This window comes from Coregonus lavaretus, assembly GCF_964263955.1.
Source record: "Coregonus lavaretus genome assembly, chromosome: 24".
Lineage (NCBI taxonomy): Eukaryota > Metazoa > Chordata > Actinopteri > Salmoniformes > Salmonidae > Coregonus > Coregonus lavaretus.
This window is the reverse complement of record NC_140011.1, coordinates 43,628,451-43,652,515: the sequence shown is the minus strand read 5'-3', so window position 1 is coordinate 43,652,515 and position 24,065 is coordinate 43,628,451. Positions and strand designations below refer to the sequence as shown.

Below are 24,065 nucleotides of genomic sequence, written 5' to 3'. Positions count from 1 at the left end.
TTTGTTATATACCCTTTGTTGGCAATGACACAGGTCAAACGTTTTCTGTAAGTCTTCACAAGGTTTTCACACACTGTTGCTGGTATTTTGGCCCATTCCTCCATGCAGATCTCCTCTAGAGCAGTGATATTTTGGGGCTGTCGCTGGGCAACACATACTTTCAACTCCCTCCAAAGATTTTCTATGGGGTTGAGATCTGGAGACTGGCTAGGCCACTCCAGGACCTTGAAATGCTTCTTACGAAGCCACTCCTTCGTTGCCTGGGCGGTGTGTTTGGGATCATTGTCATGCTGAAAGACCCAGCCACGTTTCATCTTCAATGCCCTTGCTGATGGAAGGAGGTTTTCACTCAAAATGTTTTCACTCAAAATCTCACGATACATGGCCCCATTCATTCTTTCCTTTACACGGATCAGTCGTCCTGGTCCCTTTGCAGAAAAACAGCCCCAAAGCATGATGTTTCCACCCCCATGCTTCACAGTAGGTATGGTGTTCTTTGGATGCAACTCAGCATTCTTTGTCCTCCAAACACGACGAGTTGAGTTTTTACCAAAAAGTTATATTTTGGTTTCATCTGACCATATGACATTCTCCCAATCCTCTTCTGGATCATCCAAATGCACTCTAGCAAACTTCAGACGGGCCTGGACATGTACTGGCTTAAGCAGGATTTTAGTCCCTGGCGGCGTAGTGTGTTACTGATGGTAGGCTTTATTACTTTGGTCCCAGCTCTCTGCAGGTCATTCACTAGGTCCCCCAGTGTGGTTCTGGGATTTTTGCTCACCATTCTTGTGATCATTTTGATCCCACAGGGTGAGATCTTGCGTGGAGCCCCAGATCGAGGGAGATTATCAGTGGTCTTGTATGTCTTCCATTTCCTAATAATTGCTCCCACAGTTGATTTCTTCAAACCAAGCTGCTTACCTATTGCAGATTCAGTCTTCCCAGCCTGGTGCAGGTCTACAAATTTTTTTTCTGGTGTCCTTTGACAGCTCTTTGGTCTTGGCCATAGTGGAGTTTGGAGTGTGACTGTTTGAGGTTGTGGACAGGTGTCTTTTATACTGATAACAAGTTCAAACAGGTGCCATTAATACAGGTAACGAGTGGAGGACAGAGGAGCCTCTTAAAGAAGAAGTTACAGGTCTGTGAGAGCCAGAAATATTGCTTGTTTGTAGGTGACCAAATACTTATTTTCCACCATAATTTGCAAATAAATTCATTAAAAATCCTACAATGTGATTTTGTGGATTTTTTCCCCTCAATTTGTCTGTCATAATTGACGTGTACCTATGATGAAAATTACAGGCCTCTCTCATCTTTTTAAGTAGGAGAACTTGCACAATTGGTGGCTGACTAAATACTTTTTTTCCCCACTGTACCTGCAGTAAGCAGTATTTCTGTCAGGAATATACATCACAAAGCAAGTTTCTGTGTGTTCTTGTCTCTCCTGTTGCCCTGCACACCTGCGGTCAAGAGTTTACCCAGAAACACACACACACACACACACACACACACACACACACACACACACACACACACACACACACACACACACACACACACACACTCTCTGTGACAACGTGAACTCTCACTCTCTCTCTCTCTCTCATTTACATGGACCCCCCCCCCCCCACCCCCCCCCCCACCCTTTGTCAGCTGAGCATAAGATCAGTGTGGTGTGTGAAGGGGAGAAGTTGACACTACGCTGTAAGCCCCCCAGAGTGCTGATCATCTATACAGCTGCTTACGGTAGGGGTCTGGGTCACACCTGTCCCTCACAGCACAGAGGAATACCCCCGTTTGGTGAGTGGACAGCAAGGGGAGAGACTCACGCTGCGTTCATAACCAAGTGGGAAGGTGGTATTTACCACATAAGACTGGGTAAAATTTCACTTGGAAACGCCCCTCCAACTGGTAATTACTAGTGGTTAACTCGTCTATCATCTCTGATCTCTGACTTCTCCTACATGCTGAACTCTGACTTCACCTCGATAACAGCTTTTTTGGCAGTTAAATGCAACAACAAAACATCATTTATAAAAAGCAATCTATTAATATGGTTTTTGAACATGAGATTGGCTTAGCAAGAAAAACTTCCAAAATGACTAATTTGAGGTAAAAAGAATTTGGAGCACTCAATAAAAAAAGCAGATTTATTTATTTTTGCTATTAATATGTTTTTTGAACTCTATAATTTGTTTACAAGCCTGATATCTGTACTTTTAGTTCATGGTAGACGCAGCTTGTTGGTCATTAGCCAATCAGCTATTCTCAACCAGTTCAAAGCACGTGAATGCATCCAACTGGTATTTATGACTTCTCAACGGCTAATTTCCACTTTCTCACTTGGTGATGAACACAGCATCAGTAGGGGTGGGGTCAGTGTTTTTTTGGGGTCAATTCACTTTCAACACTGTTAAAGCATTTACTCTGAAAGTTATGGGAATGCATGTGGCACGCTTACACACACTTTCAGGTATTATGCATGCATACACACAGATCCAAAAACTGATACAATAATTAAATGCTTGATGGAGTTGAACCATTAACATGCCTCCATGCTTCGCTTTAGTTGATTCTCTCTCTCTCTCTCTCTCTCTCTCTCTCTCTCTCTCTCTCTCTCTCTCTCTCTCTCTCTCTCTCTCTCTCTCTCTCTCTCTCTCTCTCTCTCTCTCTCTCTCTCTCTCTCTCTCTCTCTCTCTCTCTCTCTCTCTCTCTCTCTCTCTCTCTCTCTCTCTCTCTCTCTCTCTCTCTCTGTGTGTGTGTTGATGTAGAGTGTTTGAACCACAATGCGGTTCACACGCTGTCACAGAGCTGCTACAGCAAACAGAGGTGTGTTGTCGCCGTCGACAACCAGACCTTCAGAGACCCCTGCTACCCTGGAACCAGGAAGTACCTGACTGTACTCTACTCCTGTGGTAGGAAGTTACCTCTATGGTCTTACAATAGAATATAACTAATATAATATAACTAATGGAACAAATAGAATATAACTAAAAGAACAAATAGAATAGAAACAGGAAGTACCTGACTGTACTCTACTCCTGTGGCAGGAAGTTACCTCTCTATGGTCAGTGTTTTCCATAAAGCGACGGCCGTCCGCTAAACAGCCGATCAGACCATTGCAAGCCGGCTACTTTTTCCCACTTCATAAATGAACTAGGTTTCTTTTCATTTAAAAGTTTCTATTTGCTAGTAAGGAAAGTCTGTATAGCCTTCTCCCGCTAGAAGGAACGATATAATTACATCTTCTAGTGTTGTATTTATAGGACAGGTGCCTGTTGGTTGGCTGTTTCCCGGATCATCTGCTGTAAGTGACGACGAGTTGAAATCCACTTCATTGTTGTTTTGTGGCACATTCAGGTTTTTTTCTTTTGCGTGTTTCATCGACCTATACAGCCGACAGAGTTGGGGCGCATATTCCATTTACTGTGCTTTGATTGACGACCGAACAGCAAGTGTTGACTAGGTTATAAAAGGTGTGGAACTGACTGAATAAAGTCAATCCCTTTGCTGTTCATAAGTCATCCAACGTAGTTATATGTCCATGGTATCGTAAACCAAAGATCTTGTTTGTATTTTCCTAGGATTCGAAGCCCATGTCGAGCCTTGCCAGACCGCTAAAGTGACTCATCAGTGTAGCCTAGTGATGGGTTGTTTGCGAACGAACGGCTCTTTTTGAACCGATCCGTTAGGCGAACAGAACCGAATCACATCGGTGAGAGAGCCGTTCATTTGCTCCCTAATTTGCATACTGGTACTGCTTCCTGTCGATTATCTGCAGTAGGGCGATATGGCCTAAAAATTATATCTTGATTATTCTAACTTATGGACGATTCACATCTCAAATTATTTTAATTTTTTTCTCTAAATACGCTTTGTTGTACAATTAAAGGTAAAATACACTGCATTTCAAACAGTCAGCAATAATCTAATGAATTCAGGGCTTCTGAAATTATACCTAGGCTAAATATAAGCCTTCCACTAATAATGTAATTATTTTATCTAAATAGTTTAACCAGTTTTCTTTTGCCATAATCACTGATCATGTTGGTGACTATGCATAGATAATAAACAGCGAGTAGCAGCAGCGTAAAGAAAGGACGGGGGTCAATGCAAATAGTCCGGGTAGCCATTTGATTAGCTGTTCAGCAGTCTTATGGCTTGGGGTAGAAGCTGTTAAGAAGCCTTTTGGACCTAGACTTGGCGCTCCGGTACCGCTTGCCATGCGGTAGCAGAGAGAACAGTCTATGACTTGGGTGGCTGGAATCTTTGACAATTTTTAGGGCCTTCCTCTGACACCGCCTGGTATAGAGGTCCTGGATGGCAGGAAGCTTGGCCCCAGTGATGTATTGGGCCGTACGCACTACCCTCTGTAGCGCCTTGGGGTCGGAGGCCGAGCAGTTGCCATACTAGGTGGCGATGCAACCAGTCAGGATGCTCTCGATGGTGCAGCTGTATAACTTTTTGAGGATCTGAGGACCCATGCCAAATCTTTTCAGTCTCCTGAGGGGGAATAGGCGTTGTCGTGCCCTCTTCATGACTGTCTTGGTGTGTTTGGACCATGATAGTTTGTTGGTGATGTGGACACCAAGGAACTTGAAGCTCTCAACCTGTTCCACTACAGCCCCGTCGATGAGAATGGGGGCGTGCTCGGCCCTCCTTTTCCTGTAGTCCACGATCAGCTCTTTTGTCTTGCTCACATTGAGGGAGAGGTTGTTGTTCTGGCACCACACTTCCAGGTCTCTGACCTCCTCCCTATAGGCTATCTAATAATAATAATAATATGCCATTTAACAGACGCTTTTATCCAAAGCGACTTACAGTCATGCGTGCATACATTTTTTTTTGTGTGTATGGGTGGTCCCGGGGATCGAACCCACTACCTTGGCGTTACAAGCGCCGTGCTCACCGTTGTCGGTGATCAGGCCTACGACCGTTGTGTTGTCGGCAAACTTAATGATGGTATTGGAGTCTTGCTTGGCCACGCAGTCATGGGTGAACAGGGAGTACAGGAGGGGACTAAGCACGCACCCCTGAAGGTCAGCTTGGCAGATGTGTTGTTGCCTACCCTTACCACCTGGGGGAGGCCCGTCAGGAAGCCCAGGATCCAGTTGCAGAGGGAGGTGTTTAGTCCCAGGGTTCTAAGCTTAGTGATGAGCTTTGAGGGCACTATGTTGTTGAACACTGAGCTGTAGTCAATGAACAGCATTCACACGTAGGTGTTCCTTTTGTCCAGGTGGGAAAGGGCAGTGTTGAGTACAATAGAGATTGCATCATCTGTGGATCTGTTGGGGCGGTATGCAAATTGGAGTGGGTCTAGGTTTTCTGGGATGATGGTGTTGATGTGAGCCATGACCAGCCTTTCAAAGCACTTCATGGCTACAGACGTGAGTGCTACGGGTCGGCAGTCATTTAGGCAAGTTACCTTGGTGTTCGTGGGCACTGGGACTATGGTGGTCTGCTTGAAACATGTAGGTATTACAGACTCGGGGACAGGTTGAAAATGTCAGTGAAGACACTTGCCAGTTGGTCAGCGAATGCTCGGAGTACACATCCTGGTAATCTGTCTGGCCCTGCGGCCTTGTGAATGTTGACCTGTTTAAAGGTCTTACTCACATCGGCTACGGAGACCGAGATCATACAGTTGTCCGGAACAGCTGGTGTTCTCATGCATGGTTCAGTGTTGCTTGCCTCGAAGTGAGCATAGAAAGCATTTAGTTTGTCTGGTAGGCTCGCGTAACTGGGCAGCTCGCTGCTGGGTTTCCCTTTGTAGTCCATGACAGTTTGCAAGCCCTGCCACATCCGACAAGCAACAGAGCCGATCTTAGTCCTGTATTAACGTTTTGCTTGTTTGATGATTCGTCGTATGTCATAGCAGGATTTCTTATAGGTGTCCGGATTAGTGTCCTGCTCCTTGTTATATGGTTATATTATGGTTATAATTGGATGATCAGTAGTTGTAAGTTCATGAAGCATATACAGTGCCTTGCAAAAGTATTCATCCCCCTTGGCGTTTTTCCTATTTTGTTGTATTACAACCTGTAATTTAAATGCATTTCTATTTGGATTTCATGTAATGGACATACACAAAATAGTCCAAATTGGTGAAGTGGAATGAAAAAAATAACTTTTTAAAAACAAAATAATAATAATAATAATGGAAGTACTATGAAGCCCCTAAATAAGATCTGGTGCAACCAATTACCTTCAGAAGTCACATAATTAGTTAAATAAAGTCCACCTGTGTGCAATCTAAGCGTCACATGATCTGTCACATGATCTCAGTATATATACACCTGTTCTGAAAGGCCCCAGAGACTGCAAAGGCACTAAGCAAGGGGCACCACAAAGCAGGCGGCACCATGAAGACCAACGAGCTCTCCAAACAGGTCAGGGACAAAGTTGTGGAGAAGGGCAGATCAAGGTTGGGTTATAAAAAAATATCTGAAACTTTGAACATCCCACGGAGCACCATTAAATCCATTATAAAAAAATGGAAAGAATATGGCACCACAACAAACCTGCCAAGAGAGGGCCGCCCACCAAAACTCACAGACCAGGCAAGGAGGGCATTAATCAGAGAGGCAACAAAGATAACCCTGAAGGAGCTGCAAAGTTCCACAGTGGAGATTGGAGTATCCGTCCATAGGACCACTTTAAGCCATACACTCCACAGAGCTGGGCTGTACGGAAGAGTGGCCAGAAAAAAGCCATTGCTTAAAGAAAAAAATAAGCAAACACGTTTGGTGTTCGCCAAAAGGAATGTGGGAGACTCCCCAAACATATGGAAGAAGGTACTCTGGTCAGATGAGACTAAAATTGAGCTTTTTGGCCATCAAGGAAAACGCTATGTCTGGCGCAAACCCAACACCTCTCATCACCCTGAGAACACCATCCCCACAGTGAAGCATGGTGGTGGCAGCATCATGCTGTGGGGATGTTTTTCATCGGCAGGAACTGGGAAACTGGTCAGAATTGAAGGAATGATGGCGTTAAATACAGGGAAATTCTTGAGGGAAACCTGTTTCAGTTTTCCAGAGATTTGAGACTGGGACGGAGGTTCACCTTCCAGCAGGACAATGACCCTAAGCATACTGCTAAAGCAACACTTGAGTGGTTTAAGGGGAAACATTTAAATGTCTTGGAACGGCCTAGTCAATGCCCAGACCTCAATCCAATTGAGAATCTGTGTTATGACTTAAAGATTGCTGTACACCAGCGGAACCCATCCAACTTGAAGGAGCTTGAGCAGTTTTGCCTTGAAGAATGGGCTCTAAGGACAATGCAGTTATATTAGACCCTGCCTTATATATTGTGTTTTGTATTCTAAAGCCACAATCCTGTGGATGGTGCAAAGATTTTGTGGACTTGTACTCTTTGGATATAATGTAAAGCATATACTCATATTGTATAGTGGCTTGCGAAAGTATTCACCCCCCTTGGCATTTTTCCTATTTTGTTGCCTTACAACCTGGAATTAAATGGATTTTTAAAATATTTTTCATTGTGAAATTAACAAGAAATAAGACAAAAAAAACAGAAAACTTGAGCCATGAGGTCAAAGGAATTGTCCGTAGAGCTCTGAGACAGGATTGTGTCAAGGCACAGATCTGGGGAAGGGTACCAAAAAATGTCTGCAGCATTGAAGGTCCCCAAGAACACAGTGGCCTCCATCATTCTTAAATGGATTAAGTTAGGAACCACCAAGACTCTTCCTAGAGCTGGCCGCCCGGCCAAACTGAGCAATCGGGGGAGAAGGGCCTTGGTCAGGGAGGTGACCAAGAACCCGATGGTCACTCTGAATAGTTATGCACGCTCAAGTTTTCTGTTTTTTTTGTCTTATTTCTTGTTAATTTCACAATGAAAAATATTTAAAAAATCCATTTAATTCCAGGTTGTAAGGCAACAAAATAGGAAAAATGCCAAGGGGGATGAATACTTTCGCAAGCCACTATACAATATGAGTATATGCTTTACATTATATCCAAAGAGTACAAGTCCACAAAATCTTTGCACCATCCACAGGATTGTGGCTTTAGAATACAAAACACAATATATAAGGCAGGGTCTAATATAACTGCATTGTCCTTAGTGCTATTCTAAGCACTAAGGTTAAAAGACTATATGAACATTGTTTCCAGAGAAAAGTGATATATTCTTTGGTATCTGGAAGTGTGACCTGACAGATTTAATGAAAATGTTCTATGACTGAATGGAAATTTATTTGAATTGCTCTGAATTAAATTCTACATCCTGTCACTCAAACTCAAGTTCAACATCCTGTGGGGTGTGGCCAATTAAATTCGAATTTCAACTCATGACTTGAATTGGAGTCAATTGCAGAATTCTAAAAGCGTCTCAGAGTAGGAGTGCAGTTTTGCCTTTTACAGTGAATTCGGAAAGTATTCAGACCCCTTCACTTTTTCCACATTCTGTTACGTTACAGCCTTATTCTAAAATGGATTAAATTGTTTTTTTCCCCCTCATCAATCTACACACTATACCCCATAATGAGAAGCAAAAACAGGTTTTTAGAAATTGTTGCCAATTTATAAATGTTTTTAACTGAAATATGACATTTACATAAGTATTCAGACCCTTTACTCAGTACTTTGTTTAAGCATCTTTGGCAGCGATTACAGCCTTGAGTCTTCTTGGGTATGACGCTACAAGCTTGGTACACCTGTATTTGGGGAGTTTCTCCCATTCTTCTCTGCAGATCCTCTCAAGCTCTGTCAGTTTGGATGGGGAGCGTCGTTGCACAGCTATTTTCAGGTCTCTCTAGAGATGTTAGATCGGGTTCAAGTCCAGGCTTTGGCTGGGCCACTCAAGGACATTGAGACTTGTCCCGAAGCCACTCCTGCATTGTCTTGGCTGTGTGCTTAGGGTCGATGTCCTGTTGGAAGGTTAACCTTCGCCCCAGTCTGAGGTCCTGAGCGCTCTGGAGCATGTTTTCATCAAGAATCTCTCTGTACTTTTCTCCGTTGATCTTTCCCTCGATCCTGACTAGTGTCCCAGTCCCTGCTGTTGAAAAACATCCCCACAGCATCATGCTGCCACCACCATGCTTCACCGTAGGGATGGTATTGGCCAGGTGATGAGCGGTGCCTGGTTTCCTCAAGATATGACGCTTCGCATTCAGGCCAAAGAGTTCAATCTTGGTTTCATCAGACCAGAGAATCTTGTTTCTCATGGTCTGAGAGTCTTTAGGTGCCTTTTGGCAAACTCCAAGCAGGCTGTAATGTGCCTTTTACTGAGGAGTGGCTTCCGTCTGGCCACTCTACCATAAAGGCCTGATTGGTGGAGTGCTGCAGAGATGGTTGTCCTTCTGGAAGGGTCTCCCATCTCCACAGAGGATCTCTGGAGCTCTGTCAGAGTGACCATCGGGTTCTTGGTCACCTCCCTGACCAAGGCCCTTCTCCCCCGATTGCTTAGTTTGGCCGGGCGGCCAGCTCTAGGAAGAGTCTTGGTGGTTCCTAACTTAATCCATTTAAGAATGATGGAGGCCACTGTGTTCTTGGGGACCTTCAATGCTGCAGACATTTTTTGGTACCCTTCCCCAGATCTGTGCCTTGACACAATCCTGTCTCAGAGCTCTACGGACAATTCCTTTGACCTCATGGCTTGGTTTTTGCTCTGACATGCACTGTCAACTGTGGGACCTTATATAGACAGGTGTGTGCCTTTCCAAATCATGTCATCAATTGGACTCCAATCAAGTTGTAGAAACATCTCAAGGATGATCAATTGAAACAGGATGCACCTGAGCTCAATTTCGAGTCTCATAGCAAAGGGTCTGAATACTTATGTAAATGTGATATTTACGTTTATTATTTTAATACATTTGCTTAAATGTCTAAAAACCTGTCTTCGCTTCGTCATTATGGGGTATTGTGTGTAGATTGATGAGAATAACAAATAATGTAATCAATTTTAGAATAAGGCTGTAACGTAACTTTCCGAATGCACTGTAGATCACTATATATAAAAAAATTTAATCAGGGGAGCCCATTGAGACCAGGGTCTCATTTTCTATGGTGCCCCGAGGACAACAAATTCAACACGAACATTCCAATAAAAAATGTATAAAAACTACAGACTTCTAAACTGCCCTAGCGGCACCAGGGAATCAAGATGCAGGTTATTCAAAAAAATGGGGGGCATTAAAACTGAAGGCAGATGTACCAAATTCTGTTGAGACCCGAGTTTGGTATCTCATGTTTTTATACTTTAACAACGAAGTTAGGTAAGTCAGAAGCTTGTGTACCAGAGCTTTGTAAACAAAATGGGAATAGTGAAGTGATCTACTGGACTTTATTAATGAGGACCAGCCAACCTTTTGATATAGGATGCAGTGATGCGTATTCAAATGGTCACCTGTGATAAAGCGAAAGGGCGCTATGGTCGACGGCGTCCAACGGTTTTAGACTAGCGGCTGCTGCATTCTGGTAAATGGTGTCACCATAGTCAAGAACTGGCAGGAAAGTTGACTGTACAATCTGCTTCCTGCTGTTTAGGGAGAAGCTAGATCAATTTATTGACAAGGCCACTTCAAATCTTAGCTTTTTAACTTGCTCATCAGTATGTTTAAATCCTTGTCAATCCAAATGTCCAGATATTTATAGGCGGGAACCTGATCGATGGGAGAACCATCCAATTAATAAATATGTAGTCCATCTGACATTTTTTTGTGAGAATTAGAGAACATATTTCATATAAAACATATAAAAAATTGGAACTCATCATGAGGGGCCGCAGTTGCTCGGGGGTCTGCATACCCACATGTACCCCCCCCCCCCACACACACACACACACACACTGCGAGCTAAACATTTTAGCGACCCCCCCCTGTAGACCGAGGAGATCCAGAAATATATGTTTTAGAGTTCAACCATGATTATTACATTTAGATAGCTGGCCGCCAGACTAACTTACCAATCTAAAACAATGTATTGCTGACATGGACTAGTTGAGTGACTCACATAACAAGAGAAACTGCTGATCAACAACCACATTTAGAAATGTCACCTTGTGGATTGTACTCTTCTACCACGCAACAGGAAGTTGAGACCCTGACTGAGTTATTAATAAAACATTTTAAAAAAAATACTCTTTATGAATACGGCCCCAGGCCCAGACCTCACACACAGCACAAAGTCAACAGAAATAGACTGGGAGAATGGCATCTACAGAGCTCCGCCAACACACTTCCTGTGGAGCTTCCTGTGACTGGTCCAAATGCCAGGCCCTTTGTGAGGTCATCGGCTAACAGACATTGTCGTGCCGAATGGTAATCGGATTAGGGCTCGTATTCATAAGGCATCTCAGAGTAGGAGTGGTGTGTGTGTGACCTGTCAGATTCAATAAAACTATCATGTTGTATGACTGAGTGGAATTTCTTTGAATTGCACTGAATAAATTCTACTTCCTGTCACTCAAACTCAAATTCTACACCCTGTGGGGGTGTGGCCAATTACATTCAAATGTCAACTCACGAGTTGAATAGGGAGTAAATTCCAAAATTCTGAATTGAGCCCAACCCTGGTATTCACAAAGTGTCTGATCTTGGATCAGTTTTGCCTTTAAAATCACAATGAATAAGATTAATATGGACCGGGGGACCTGGTCCTAGATCACCACTCCTACTCCGAGACGCTTTATGAATACGGGCCCTTCCTGTGGCGCTTCCTGTGATTGGTTCAAATGCCAGGCTCTTTGTGAGGCCATCAGCTGACAGAGATTGTTGTGCGTATGGTAATTTGGGGATTTCAACTTTACACCAGTGCTGAAAGGTCCCTTTTGACAGATCAAATGGTCTCTGTTTATACACCGAACACAATACCAGCTTCCTGTTTAGTTACCAACGCAACAAGTCTGACAGAAAACACTGCTCATCTGTGTGTGTGTGTGTGTGTATGAGAGAGAAGTGTGTGTGTGTGTGTGTGTGTGTATGAGAGAGAAGTGTGTGTGTGTGTGTGTGTGTGTGAGAGAGAAGTGTGTGTGTGTGTATGAGAGAGAAGTGTGTGTGTGTGTGTGTGTATGAGAGAGAAGTGTGTGTGTGTGTATGAGAGAGAAGTGTGTGTGTGTGTGTGTGTGTGTGTGTGTGTGTGTGTGTGTGTGTGTGTGTGTATGAGAGAGAAGTGTGTGTGTGTGTGTGTGTATGAGAGAGAAGTGTGTGTGTGTGTGTGTGTGTGTGTATGAGAGAGAAGTGTGTGTGTGTGTGTGTGTGTGTGTGTGTGTGTGTATGAGAGAGAAGTGTGTGTGTGTGTGTGTGTGTGTGTGTGTATGAGAGAGAAGTGTGTGTGTGTGTGTGTGTGTGTGTGTGTGTGTGTGTGTGTGTGTGTGTGTGTGTATGAGAGAGAAGTGTGTGTGTGTGTGTGTGTGTGTGTATGAGAGAGAAGTGTGTGTGTGTGTGTGTATGAGAGAGAAGTGTGTGTGTGTGTATGAGAGAGAAGTGTGTGTGTGTGTGTGTGTGTGTATGAGAGAGAAGTGTGTGTGTGTGTGTATGAGAGAGAAGTGTGTGTGTGTGTGTGTGTGTGTGTATGAGAGAGAAGTGTGTGTGTGTGTGTGTGTGTGTGTACACTCCTCACAGGTAACACTCTTTGTGCTTTCCCTACAGTACCACAGACGTTACTGCAGGAAGCAGACCCAGGTATACTACTCAGACCCACGTCACATTCCAAAGGTACTGTCATCAATATATAATAGTCATTATACCTAAAGCGGACGTTGCCATTGGCTGCACTGAGTTTCATTAACATAAATCCCATGCAGCCTTGTTTCCAAGTTCCAACACTAGAATGTGATGTCATCTACACCTCCATTAAGATGATTGAAATCCTCTTTATTTTCTTCAATGATTTTTCCCAGCTCCCCCCGGTCCTCCCCCAGCTCCCTCCAGTCCTCCCCAAGGCCCTCCCCCAGGTCCTCCCCCAGCTCCCTCCAGTCCTCCCCCAGCTCCCCCAGGTCCTCCCCCAGCTCCCTCCAGTCCTCCCCCAGGCCCTCCCCCAGGCCCTCCCCCAGGTCCTCCCCCAGCTCCCCCCGGTCATCCACCAGGCCCTCCCCCCGGTCCTCCCCCAGCTCCCTCCAGTCCTCCCCCAGGCCCTCCCCCAGGTCCTCCCCCAGCTCCCCCAGGTCCTCCCCCAGCTCCCCCCGGTCATCCACCAGGCCCTCCCCCCGGTCCTCCCCCAGCTCCCTCCAGTCCTCCCCCAGGCCCTCCCCCAGGTCCTCCCCCAGGTCCTCCACCAGGCCCTCCCCCAGGTCCTCCCCCAGCTCCCCCAGGTCCTCCCCCAGCTCCCTCCAGTCCTCCCCCAGGCCCTCCCCCAGGTCCTCCCCCAGCTCCCCCCGGTCATCCACCAGGCCCTCCCCCAGGTCCTCCCCCAGCTCCCCCAGGTCCTCCCCCAGCTCCCTCCAGTCCTCCCCCAGGCCCTCCCCCAGCTCCCCCAGGCCCTCCCCCCGGTCCTCCCCCAGCTCCCTCCAGTCCTCCCCCAGCTCCCTCCAGTCCTCCCCCAGCTCCCCCAGGGCCTCCCCCAGCCCACCCTGGTCCTGCAGACGTGGCTGTCTATCCTAAAGGCTCCAGAACACCAGGAAACACAGGAGTCATGATGAGCAACTCAGTTATGACCTACTCCTATATTAAAGGTACATGCTAACACAGACACAAACAAACATACACACGTATGCACACATGCACAGACACACAGACAGGCAGACACACAAACACACACAAATAATCCTTCTCTGTATTAACCCCCCCTCCTCCTCCTCCTCCTCTCCTGCACCTCCTCTCTCCTCCTCCTCTCTCCTCTCCTCCTTCTCCTCTCTCCCTCCTCCTCTCTCCTCTCCTCCTCCTCTCCTCCTCCTCCTCTCTCCCTCCTCCTCTCTCCTCCTTCTCCTCTCTCCCTCCTCCTCTCTTCCTCCTCCTCTCTCCTCTCCTCCTTCTCCTCTCTCCCTCCTCCTCTCTCCTCTCCTCCTCCTCTCTCCTCTCCTCCTCCTCCTCTCTCCCTCCTCCTCTCTCCCTCCTCCTCTCTCTTCCTCCTCTCCTCCTCCTCTCTCCTCTCTCCTCCTCTCTCCTCTCCTCCTCCTCCTCTCTCCCTCCTCCTCTCTCCTCCTTCTCCTCTCTCCCTCCTCCTCTCTCCCTCCCCTCCTCCTCCTCTCTCCCTCCTCCTCTCTCCCTCCTCCTCTCTCTTCCTCCTCTCCTCCTCCTCTCTCCTCCTCCTCTCCTCTCTCCTCCTCTCTTCCTCCTCCTCCTCCTCTCTCCTCTCCTCCACAGAGCACCCAGAGACTGCAGCGCTGCTGTTCACCTCCAGTGTGTGTGTTGGTCTGCTGCTCACCCTGCTGGCTGTGTCTGTCAGACTGACCTGTAGGGGGCTCCGCCACACACACACACACAGGAGCCAGGAAGAGGAAGAGGAGGAGGATGATGAGGAGGAGAAAACAGACTGCTCGCTGCTGTCGGACTCAGACAGGCAGCTGGACTACTGCTGGGAGGAAGTGAGCTACAGGACGGCGGATGCGGAGAGGGTAGAGCGCATGGAGAGGAGGGACATGGTGATCCAGGAGATCTGGATGAACTCTTATCTCTATGGGGTGTCCTGTGATCTGGACTAGACTCCTTATTTACCACCCAGTTACACACAGCTGGAGAAACAGGACCAGACTCCTTATTTACCACCCAGTTACACACAGCTGGAGAAACAGGACCAGACTCCTTATTTACCACCCAGTTACACACAGCTGGAGAAACAGGACCAGACTCCTTATTTACCACCCAGTTACACACAGCTGGAGTAGGTTTTAGGTTTTATTTATTCACACCTAAGAAAACATGTTAAAAGACAAAACAGTGCAGATAAAAAATCATATATAAAAACGGTGTGCAGATATGAAAACCACACCTCAATAACAATATACAATTAAGTACAAAAAGTGTTTAATTAGTTTAAACAGAGCATACTAGTTATATAATTGTACATTATATACTCAGTCTACAAGAAAAAAAAACATGTTTTGATTATGTGTGTGAGAGAGTTAGGTTACAAGGAGGGGATTACTGGGTAGTCTGGTTCATCAGGCTGACCCCTAGTCTACGCTCGGAAGTTGTTGAGGGATGTTTTGGTCATGTGGATATAGGAATTCCAGAGGATGGAATCTCTGTATCTGATAGAGAATTGACGATGGTTGTATGCACGGATTTGGGAATGAACCTGGAAGAATACATTGAAGAGTTTAGGTAGGTTGTCTGAGAGGTATGTGTATTTTGTAGATGAAGGTGAACAATTGGGAGTATATTAAATGTTGTAGTTGAAAAGACAATATATTGAGTTTTTTAAACAGAGGGGGCAGATGGAGCCAAATAGTTAAGAGGTGGTGGCTAGTCTTGCAAATGTATTTTGTGTGATTAGTCATGTGTGTAGGTAGGAAGCATATGCACTGGTCCAGACAATATCGCAATTAGATGATAAAGGCAAATTAAGCTGAACCAAAAAACCCACTCATCTTTCTGATGATACCTTACGGACTTCACCGCTTTGCTGCAGACAAAGTGAATATGATCTTTCCAGGTCAACTTTTCATCAACTAGTACACCTATGAATCTAGTAGATGAAACCTGGCCCATTTCATTCCATTTTGTGATTCTGGCTCTTTTTCTATGTATACATTTACATATGTTATATTAGTTATGATTCTTACCTGTGAATACAATGAAGTGGGGATTTATCAACCTTTTAAAGATCATTTGTTTATCTGGAACCATTCGGAAAATATGGCCACGCATGAGTTGGCTTCATTGATTAGTGAATTTAAATTTTTGTGTGATAAAATCAAGTTGGTATCATCGGCAAAAAAGAATGGGAAGTACGGTAGAAGACACAGCAGCAAGGTCATTGATATAGATTATAAATGACAAAGGTCCAAGGATCGCCACCCGGTGGAACGCCACATGATGTCTTCACCCTGGTAGATGCACAACCATTTGCATACAGAAATTGTTCTCTATCATAAACATAATTAAATAGCCATTTATATGTATAATCATGACAACCGTAACAATGCAATTTAGCGAGTAATATTTCACGATCAACCGTGTCAAACACTCTGGATAAATCTAGAAAGATGCCAAGAGCGTATTCGTTGTTTTTCAGGGTATAGGGTATTTTCTGTATTTTATTAGGATCCCCATTAGCTGTTGAGAAAGCAGCAGCTACTCTTCCTGGGGTCCACACAAAACATGAAATATTACATAATACAGAACATTAATAGACAAGAACAGTTCAAGGACAGAATGACATCAATGTAAAAAACGCTCATGTAGCCTACATATCAATACATACACACAAACGATCTAGTTCAAATAGGGGAGAGGCGTTGTGCCGTGAGGTGTTGCTTTATCTGTTTTTTTAAGGTTTACTGTTCATTTGAGCAATATGAGATGGAACGGAGTTCCATGCAATAATGGCTCTATATAATACTGTGCGCTTTCTTGAATTTGTTCTGGATTTGGGGACTGTGAAAAGACCCCTGGTGGCATGACTGGTGGGGTAAGTGTGTGTGTCAGAGCTGTGTGTAAGTTGACTATCCAAACAATTGGGGATTTTCAACACAATGTTTCTTATAAAAATAAGAAGTGACGCAGTCAGTCTTTCCTCAATTCAAGAGAGATTGGCATGCAGAGTATTTATATCAGCCCTCTGATTACAATGAAGAGCAAGATGTGCCGCTCTGTTCTGTGCCAGCTGCAGCTTAACTACTTTGTAGTACTGGACCACATGACTGGACAATAATCAAGATAAGACAAAACTAGAGCCTGCAGGACCTGCTTTTTGGAGTGTGGTGTCAAAAAAGCAGAGCATCTCTTTATTACGGACAGACCTCTCCCCATCTTTACAACCATTTAATCTATATGTTTACAATCTAAGGTAACGCCAAGTAATTTAGTCTCCTCAACTTGTTCAACAGCCACACCATTCATTACCAGATTCAGCTGAGGTTTAGAACTTAGGGAATGATTTGTACCAAATACAATGCTCTTAGTTTTAGAGATGTTCAGGACCTGTTTATTACTGGCCACCCATTCCAAAACAGACTGCAACTTTTTGTTAAGGGTTTCAATGACTTCATTAGCTGTTGTTGCTGATGGGTATATGGTTGAATCATCAGCATACATGGACACACATGCTTTGTTTAATGCCAGTGGCAGGTAAAAATAGAAAAGATTTGAGGGCCAAGAGAGCTGCCCTGCGGTACACCACACTTTACATGTTTGACATTAGAGAAGGTTCCATTAAAGAAAACCCTCTGAGTTCTATTAGATAGATACCTCTGAATCCACAATATGGCAGAGGTTGAAAAGCCATAACACATCTCTAGAACAGGTTATGGTCAATAATATCAAAGGCTGCACTGAAATCTAACAGTACAGCTCCCACAATCTTCCTATTATAAATTTATTTCAACCAATAATTTGTGTCAGTGCATATACATAATACATATTGAGTCCCCTTTTCTATAAGCAAGCTGAAAGTCTGTTGTTAATTGGTTTACAGAGAAATAGCATTGTATTTGGTAAAACCTTATTTTCCCCCAACAGTTTGCTAAGAGCTGGCAGCAAGCTGATAGGTCTGCTGTTAGAACCAGTAAAAGCCGGTTTACTACTCTTGGGTAGCGGAATGACTTTAGCTTCCCTCCAGGCCTGAGGACAAAGACTTTCCTCTAGGCTCTGATTAAAGATATGACAGATAGGAGTGGCTATAGAGTCAGCTACCATCCTCAGTAGCTTTCCATCTGTTGTCAATACCAGGAGATTTGTCATTATTGATCGATAACAATTCTTCCATCTCTCCCACACTAACTTTACAAAATTCAAACTTACAATGCTTTTCTTTTGTTAATAGTTTTTTATGCATGAGTACAATGGCTCACTGTTCGTTGTTGGCATTTTCTGCCTAAATCTGGTCCCAATCTGGTCCCAATCATTAAAATAATTGGCAACATCAAATGGTTTTGTGATGAATAAGCCATCTGATTCGATGAAAGATGGAGTTGAATGTCTTTCTGCCCATAATTTCATTTAAAGTACTCCAACGTTTTTTTTTCTCCATCATTCTTTATGTCATTGATCTTGGCTTCATAATACAGTTTCTTCTTATTTTTGTTGCGTTTAGTCACATAATTTATAAATGTGCAGTAAGTCAGCCAGTCAAGATTTTATACACAAGTTGTAAAAGAGCCATATCTGTGGAGTAATTTTTTTAACGAAAACCATATCGGTGTTCATAAAGAATACATTGTTGGTTTAAATGTTTCAACATTCATTTATACCCCAGTTTCTCTAGGATCTTTAGAAAAACATGGTGGTACAGATAGTGGGTGATAATTTGTAAAATATCTTGGATCCCAGATTCATAGAGGGGGATAACTTTGGCAATTTTAAAAATCTTTAGGAATAATACCAGTTTGCATTGATTTGGTGAAGATATACGTTAGAGACACTGATTTCACCAAAGAGGCACCAATCTCATCATGACCTGCTCCTGATATCTTTAAGTTACCAACTACCTCCATCACCTCCATTACATCAGGTGGATCAAACGGAAGCAGAGAAGGGAAATGTCCCTGTAATCCACTGGTATTCAAAGTCTGGGTTGCAGAAGAACTGCAGTGGGGTCAGACATTTTTATTTATTTATTTGGGAACCAAAAATTAAGAGTACATATTATTGTATGGGACAATATACAAATGTTTTTGAGAAAGATCATTTAAAAAATACAATTGTATTGAGTACATTTATTTATTGGTTTCTTTTCATTTTGATAGCAGATTAAAATGTAATGAATTGAAGGTTATTTGTTTATGTAAAAAGGTTTTAAGGTCGTTTCATAATTTTTGGGATGGGGTGAGGTCAAAAGGAATTATTGCGAGAAAAAAAAATGGGGTCCCCAGACATTCTGCCGGACATTTTTTTTTGAATACCACTGATGTAATCCAAGGATTTCCATCAATTATTCAGATTTTTTTTGACAGAGAAGAACCCACATTCACAAAAAAAAGTTATTACATTCACAGGAGATAACATCAGGACCACTATATGTCTTATTTCCAACATTAAATGAAGATGGGACAGATGTAGAAGCCTTTTTATTATTCAACAGTTGATTGATGATTTTCCAAGTTGACTTTATATTGTTTAGAGGATTCTTGGAATTCTTTTTTTGGGATATCCGAAGTAGATGGGTACATTTGTCCTTATACTTTTTGTAATTGGCAGAATTCAGGGAGGTGGGATTTGTGAGAGACTTGTTATACATTTTTTATTATTTTTTTACTGAGGAATTTTTTTTGAGCGGTTGTAACCAAGGTTTCCAGAACCCATATGGTGCTCTCTTACTAAGTCTAACTAAGGGGAAAGCAGTGGTGAAATACAGAATTGAAGTACTCTACATTTACATTTACATTTTAGTCATTTAGCAGACGCTCTTATCCAGAGCGACTTACAGGAGCAATTAGGGTTAAGTGCCTTGCTCAAGGGCACATCGACAGATTTTTCACCTAGTCGGCTCGGGGATTAGAACCAGCGACCTTTCGGTTACTGGCACAACATTCTTAACCACTAAGCTACCTGCCGCTCATGACCAAAAGTATGTGGACACCTGCTTGTCGAACATCTCATTCCAAAATCATGGGCATTAATATGGAGTTGGTCCCCCCTTTGCTGCTATAACAGCCTCCACTCTTCTGGGAAGGCTTTCCACTAGATGTTGGAACATTGCTGCAGGGACTTCCTTCCATTCAGCCACAAGAGCATTAGTGAGGTCGGGCACTGATGTTGGGCGATTAGGCCTGGCTCGCAGTCGGCGTTCCAATTCATCCCAAAGGTGTTAGATGCGGTTGAGGTCAGGGCTCTGTGCAGGCCAGTCAAGTTCTTCCACACCAATCTCGACAAACCATTTCTGTATGGACATCGCTTTGTGCACGGGGGCATTGTCATGCTGAAACAGGAAAGGGCCTTCCCCAAACTGTTGCCACAAAGTTGGAAGAGCAGAATCATCTAGAATGTCATTGTATGCTGTAGCGTTAAGATTTCCCTTCACTCTGGAACTAAGGGGCCTAGCCCGAACCATGAAAAACAGCCCCAGACCATTATTCCTCCTCCACCACCAAACTTTACAGTTGGCACTATGCATTCGGGCAGGTAGCGTTCTCCTGGCATCCGCCAAACCCAGATTCGTCCGTCGGACTGCCAGATGGTGAAGCGTGATTCATCAATCCAGGAACGCGTTTCCACTGCTCCAGAGTCCAATGGCGGAGAGCTTTACACCACTCCAGCCGATGCTTGGCATTGCGCATGGTGATCTTAGGCTTGTGTGCGGCTGCTCTGCCATGGAAACCCATTTCATAAAGCTCCCGACGAACAGTTATTGTGCTGATGTTGCTTCCAGAGGCAGTTTGGAACTCGGTAGTGAGTGTTGCAACCGAGGACAGACTATTTTTACACACTACGTGCTTCAGCACTCTGTGGTCCCGTTCTGTGAGCTTGTGTGGCCTACCACTTCGCGGCTGAGCCGTTGTTGCTCCTAGACGTTTCCACTTCACAATAACAGCACTTACAGTTGACCGGGGGCAGCTCTAGCAGGACAGAAATTTGACGAACTGACTTGTTGGTAAGTTCGCATCCAATGATGTGTCCAGGAGGTTTCCACGTCCTACTGTGTCCTGCTTGTAAGCAGTTCTGTAGTTCAGCCCCACCCGTTTGGAATCCTAGTCTTTCCCTCTGCTGTTTGGAACATTCAGCGTGAACTCTAGAACTTCCCAAATCTGTCCCAAATAGCATTCTAGTCCATATATAGTGCACTACTTTTGACCAGAGCCAATTGGCACCATTAGTTCAATAAGCCCTTGTCAAAAGTAATGCACTACATAGTGAATAGGGTGTTATTTGGGACGGTGTGATAACATCCTGGCTGTATGAAGCGCTGGGTTACAGAGGCCTGGTTGGCCCAAGCTGGGACAAAGAGAGGAAAGGTGGTGCATCCTCCTCAGTGAACGAGATGCAGTGTGAACACCAGGTCAGTTCTGATTGATACACACCCAGAATACTGATGTCAACTGCCTATGACTCAACACTGAGTCAGTCAACATAGGTGACACGCACACACTTACAGAGAGAAAGGCCGGGATTCTATGCAAGGCTCGTCATAACGCTGCACACTATACCAGACGTTTAAAGACAATGTAAAAGGAGCTATATATATATATATATATATATACACAGTGGGGAGAAGAAGTATTTGATACACTGCCGATTTTGCAGGTTTTCCTACTTACAAAGCATGTAGAGGTCTGTAATTTTTATCATAGGTACACTTCAACTGTGAGAGGCAGAATCTAAAACAAAAATCCAGAAAATCACATTGTATGATTTTTAAGTAATTAATTTGCATTTTATTGCATGACATAAGTATTTGATCACCTACCAACCAGTAAGAATTCCGGCTCTCACAGACCTGTTCGTTTTTCTTTAAGAAGCCCTCCTGTTCGCCACTCATTACCTGTATTAACTGCACCTGTTTGAACTCATTAACTGTATAAAAGACACCTGTCCACACACTCAATCAAACAGACTCCAACCTCTCCACAATGGCCAAGACCAGAGAGCTGTGTAAGGACATCAGGGATAAAATTGTAGACCTGCACAAGGCTTGGATGGGCTACAGGACAATAGGCAAGCAGCTTGGTGAGAAGGCAACAACTGTTGGCGCAATTATTAGAAAATGGAAGAAGTTCAAGATGACGGTCAATCACCCTCGGTCTGGGGCTCCATGCAAGATCTCACCTCGTGGGGCATCAATGATCATGAGGAAGGTGAGGGATCAGCCCAGAACTACACGGCAGGACCTGGTCAATGACCTGAAGAGAGCTGGGACCACAGTCTCAAAGAAAACCATTAGTAACACACTACACCGTCATGGATTAAAATCCTGCAGCGCACGCAAGGTCCCCCTGCTCAAGCCAGCTCATGTCCAGGCCCGTCTGAAGTTTGCCAATGACCATCTGGATGATCCAGAGGAGGAATGGGAGAAGATCATGTGGTCTGATGAGACAAAAATATAGTTTTTTGGTCTAAACTCCACTCGACGTGTTTGGAGGAAGAAGAAGGATGAGTACAACCCCAAGAACACCATCCCAACCGTGAAGCATAGAGGTGGAATCATCATTCTTTGGTGATGCTTTTCTGCAAAGGGGACAGGATGACTGCACCGTATTGAGGGGAGGATGGATGGGGCCATGTATCGCGAGATCTTGGCCAACAACCTCCTTCCCTCAGTAAGAGCATTGAAGATGGGTCGTGGCTGGGTCTTCCAGCATGACAACGACCCGAAACACACAGCCAGGGCAACTAAGGAGTGGCTCCGTAAGAAGCATCTCAAGGTCCTGGAGTGGCCTAGCCAGTCTCCAGACCTGAACCCAATAGAAAATCTTTGGAGGGAGCTGAAAGTCCGTATTGCCCAGCGACAGCCCCGAAACCTGAAGGATCTGGAGAAGGTCTGTATGGAGGAGTGGGCCAAAATCCCTGCTGCAGTGTGTGCAAACCTGGTCAAGACCTACAGGAAACGTATGATCTCTGTAATTGCAAACAAAGGTTTCTGTACCAAATATTAAGTTCTGCTTTTCTGATGTATCAAATACTTATGTCATGCAATAAAATGCAAATTAATTACTTAAAAATCATACAATGTGATTTTCTGGATTTTAGATTCCGTCTCTCACAGTTGAAGTGTACCTATGATAAAAATTACAGACCTCTACATGCTTTGTAAGTAGGAAAATCTGCAAAATCGGCAGTGTATCAAATACTTGTTCTCCCCACTGTGTATATATATATATATATAGAAGTGTTGCATTGTAATTTCAGAAAATATATCTGCAGTAATAGTGGAATGATAGTGTTTCACAATATAGAAAAAATATACAAAATACATTCTAAAATGCTAACTTTCTATTTGACAACAAAAGCCAGAACTGCCAAGATGGGAACACCACACCATCACTGTCTTCCATCGGCGTCTCTAGGAGGCGTGGTCATCTCCTCCTCCAGCACAACAAACAATGGCAGAACATAGAAATCGCTGTGTCATTTCCTGGTTGCTAAAATTCTACACTCTTCGCTCAATTTCAGTTTATGTGAGAAAACAAGCACTGTATAGTGTAGGGAATCATTGTACCATTAAATCCCTGTGAAATATTTTCAATGACAAAAACTATCGTTTTTACGGCTGTTTGAAGTTGGTGGACGAAACTGAAAGTAAAATAATAACCTCTCCACCGATGTTATAGGGAAATGGGATGCGGGACAATACATATTATTGACAATTGCAAATGTGACATTTGTATGACATTGTCATGTGGACTAAGTTTAAATAAAGATGATGTACTGAACATTTTAAAAACATGACAGGCACAGAAAACAGTGAACAGATTCCAGGTGGAGCAACAAGAGGTTGGAGAGAACAATGTTTCTGTAGAACAGTGTTTCCCAAACTCGGTCCTGGGGCCCCGCCTGGGTGCACGTTTTGGTTTTTGACCTAGCACTACACAGCTGATTTAAAATAACCAACTAATCATCAAGCTTTGAGTATTTGAATCAGCTGTGTAATGCTAGGGCAAAAACCAAAACGTGCACCCAGGCGGGGCCCCGGGACCGAGTTTGGGAAACACTGCTGTAGAACAACAGACCATTGGGTTAATAATATAATATAATATATATAATAATAATATATAATATGCCATTTTTGTGTATGGGTGGTCCCGGGGAGGTTAAGGCATCGCTAGTGAGTGTGTGGGTGCATATGCATGTCTGTGTCTCCCTCTGTGTGTTGGTGTGTGTGTGTACAAGTGTGTGTGTGTACAAGTGTGTGTGTGTATAAGTGTGTGTGTGCGCGTGTGTATATAGTTGTGGCCAAATATATATTTAAAACAAATTTTGGTCAACACACCTTGTTATTTTCAACATTGCAGAACCCATTTTATTTTTGTAAACTTGAGCTTACAATTTTTATTTCGAA

At 44.0% G+C, this 24,065-nt stretch overlaps 1 protein-coding gene across 1 annotated transcript in view; it reads left to right on the top strand.

Moving 5' to 3' along the window:
* eva1c (eva-1 homolog C (C. elegans)) overlaps positions 1-14,796 on the top strand; it is a gene marked incomplete at its 3' end in the record, with an annotated part of 31,664 nt that extends 16,868 nt beyond the window's left edge. The window contains 6 exon segments of the mRNA XM_084140615.1: positions 1,657-1,803; positions 2,775-2,918; positions 12,623-12,688; positions 13,408-13,644; positions 14,276-14,610; positions 14,614-14,796. Coding sequence (XP_083996741.1) covers positions 1,657-1,803; positions 2,775-2,918; positions 12,623-12,688; positions 13,408-13,644; positions 14,276-14,610; positions 14,614-14,796 — 1,112 coding nt within the window.
* Positions 14,797-24,065: the final 9,269 nt, after the last annotated feature.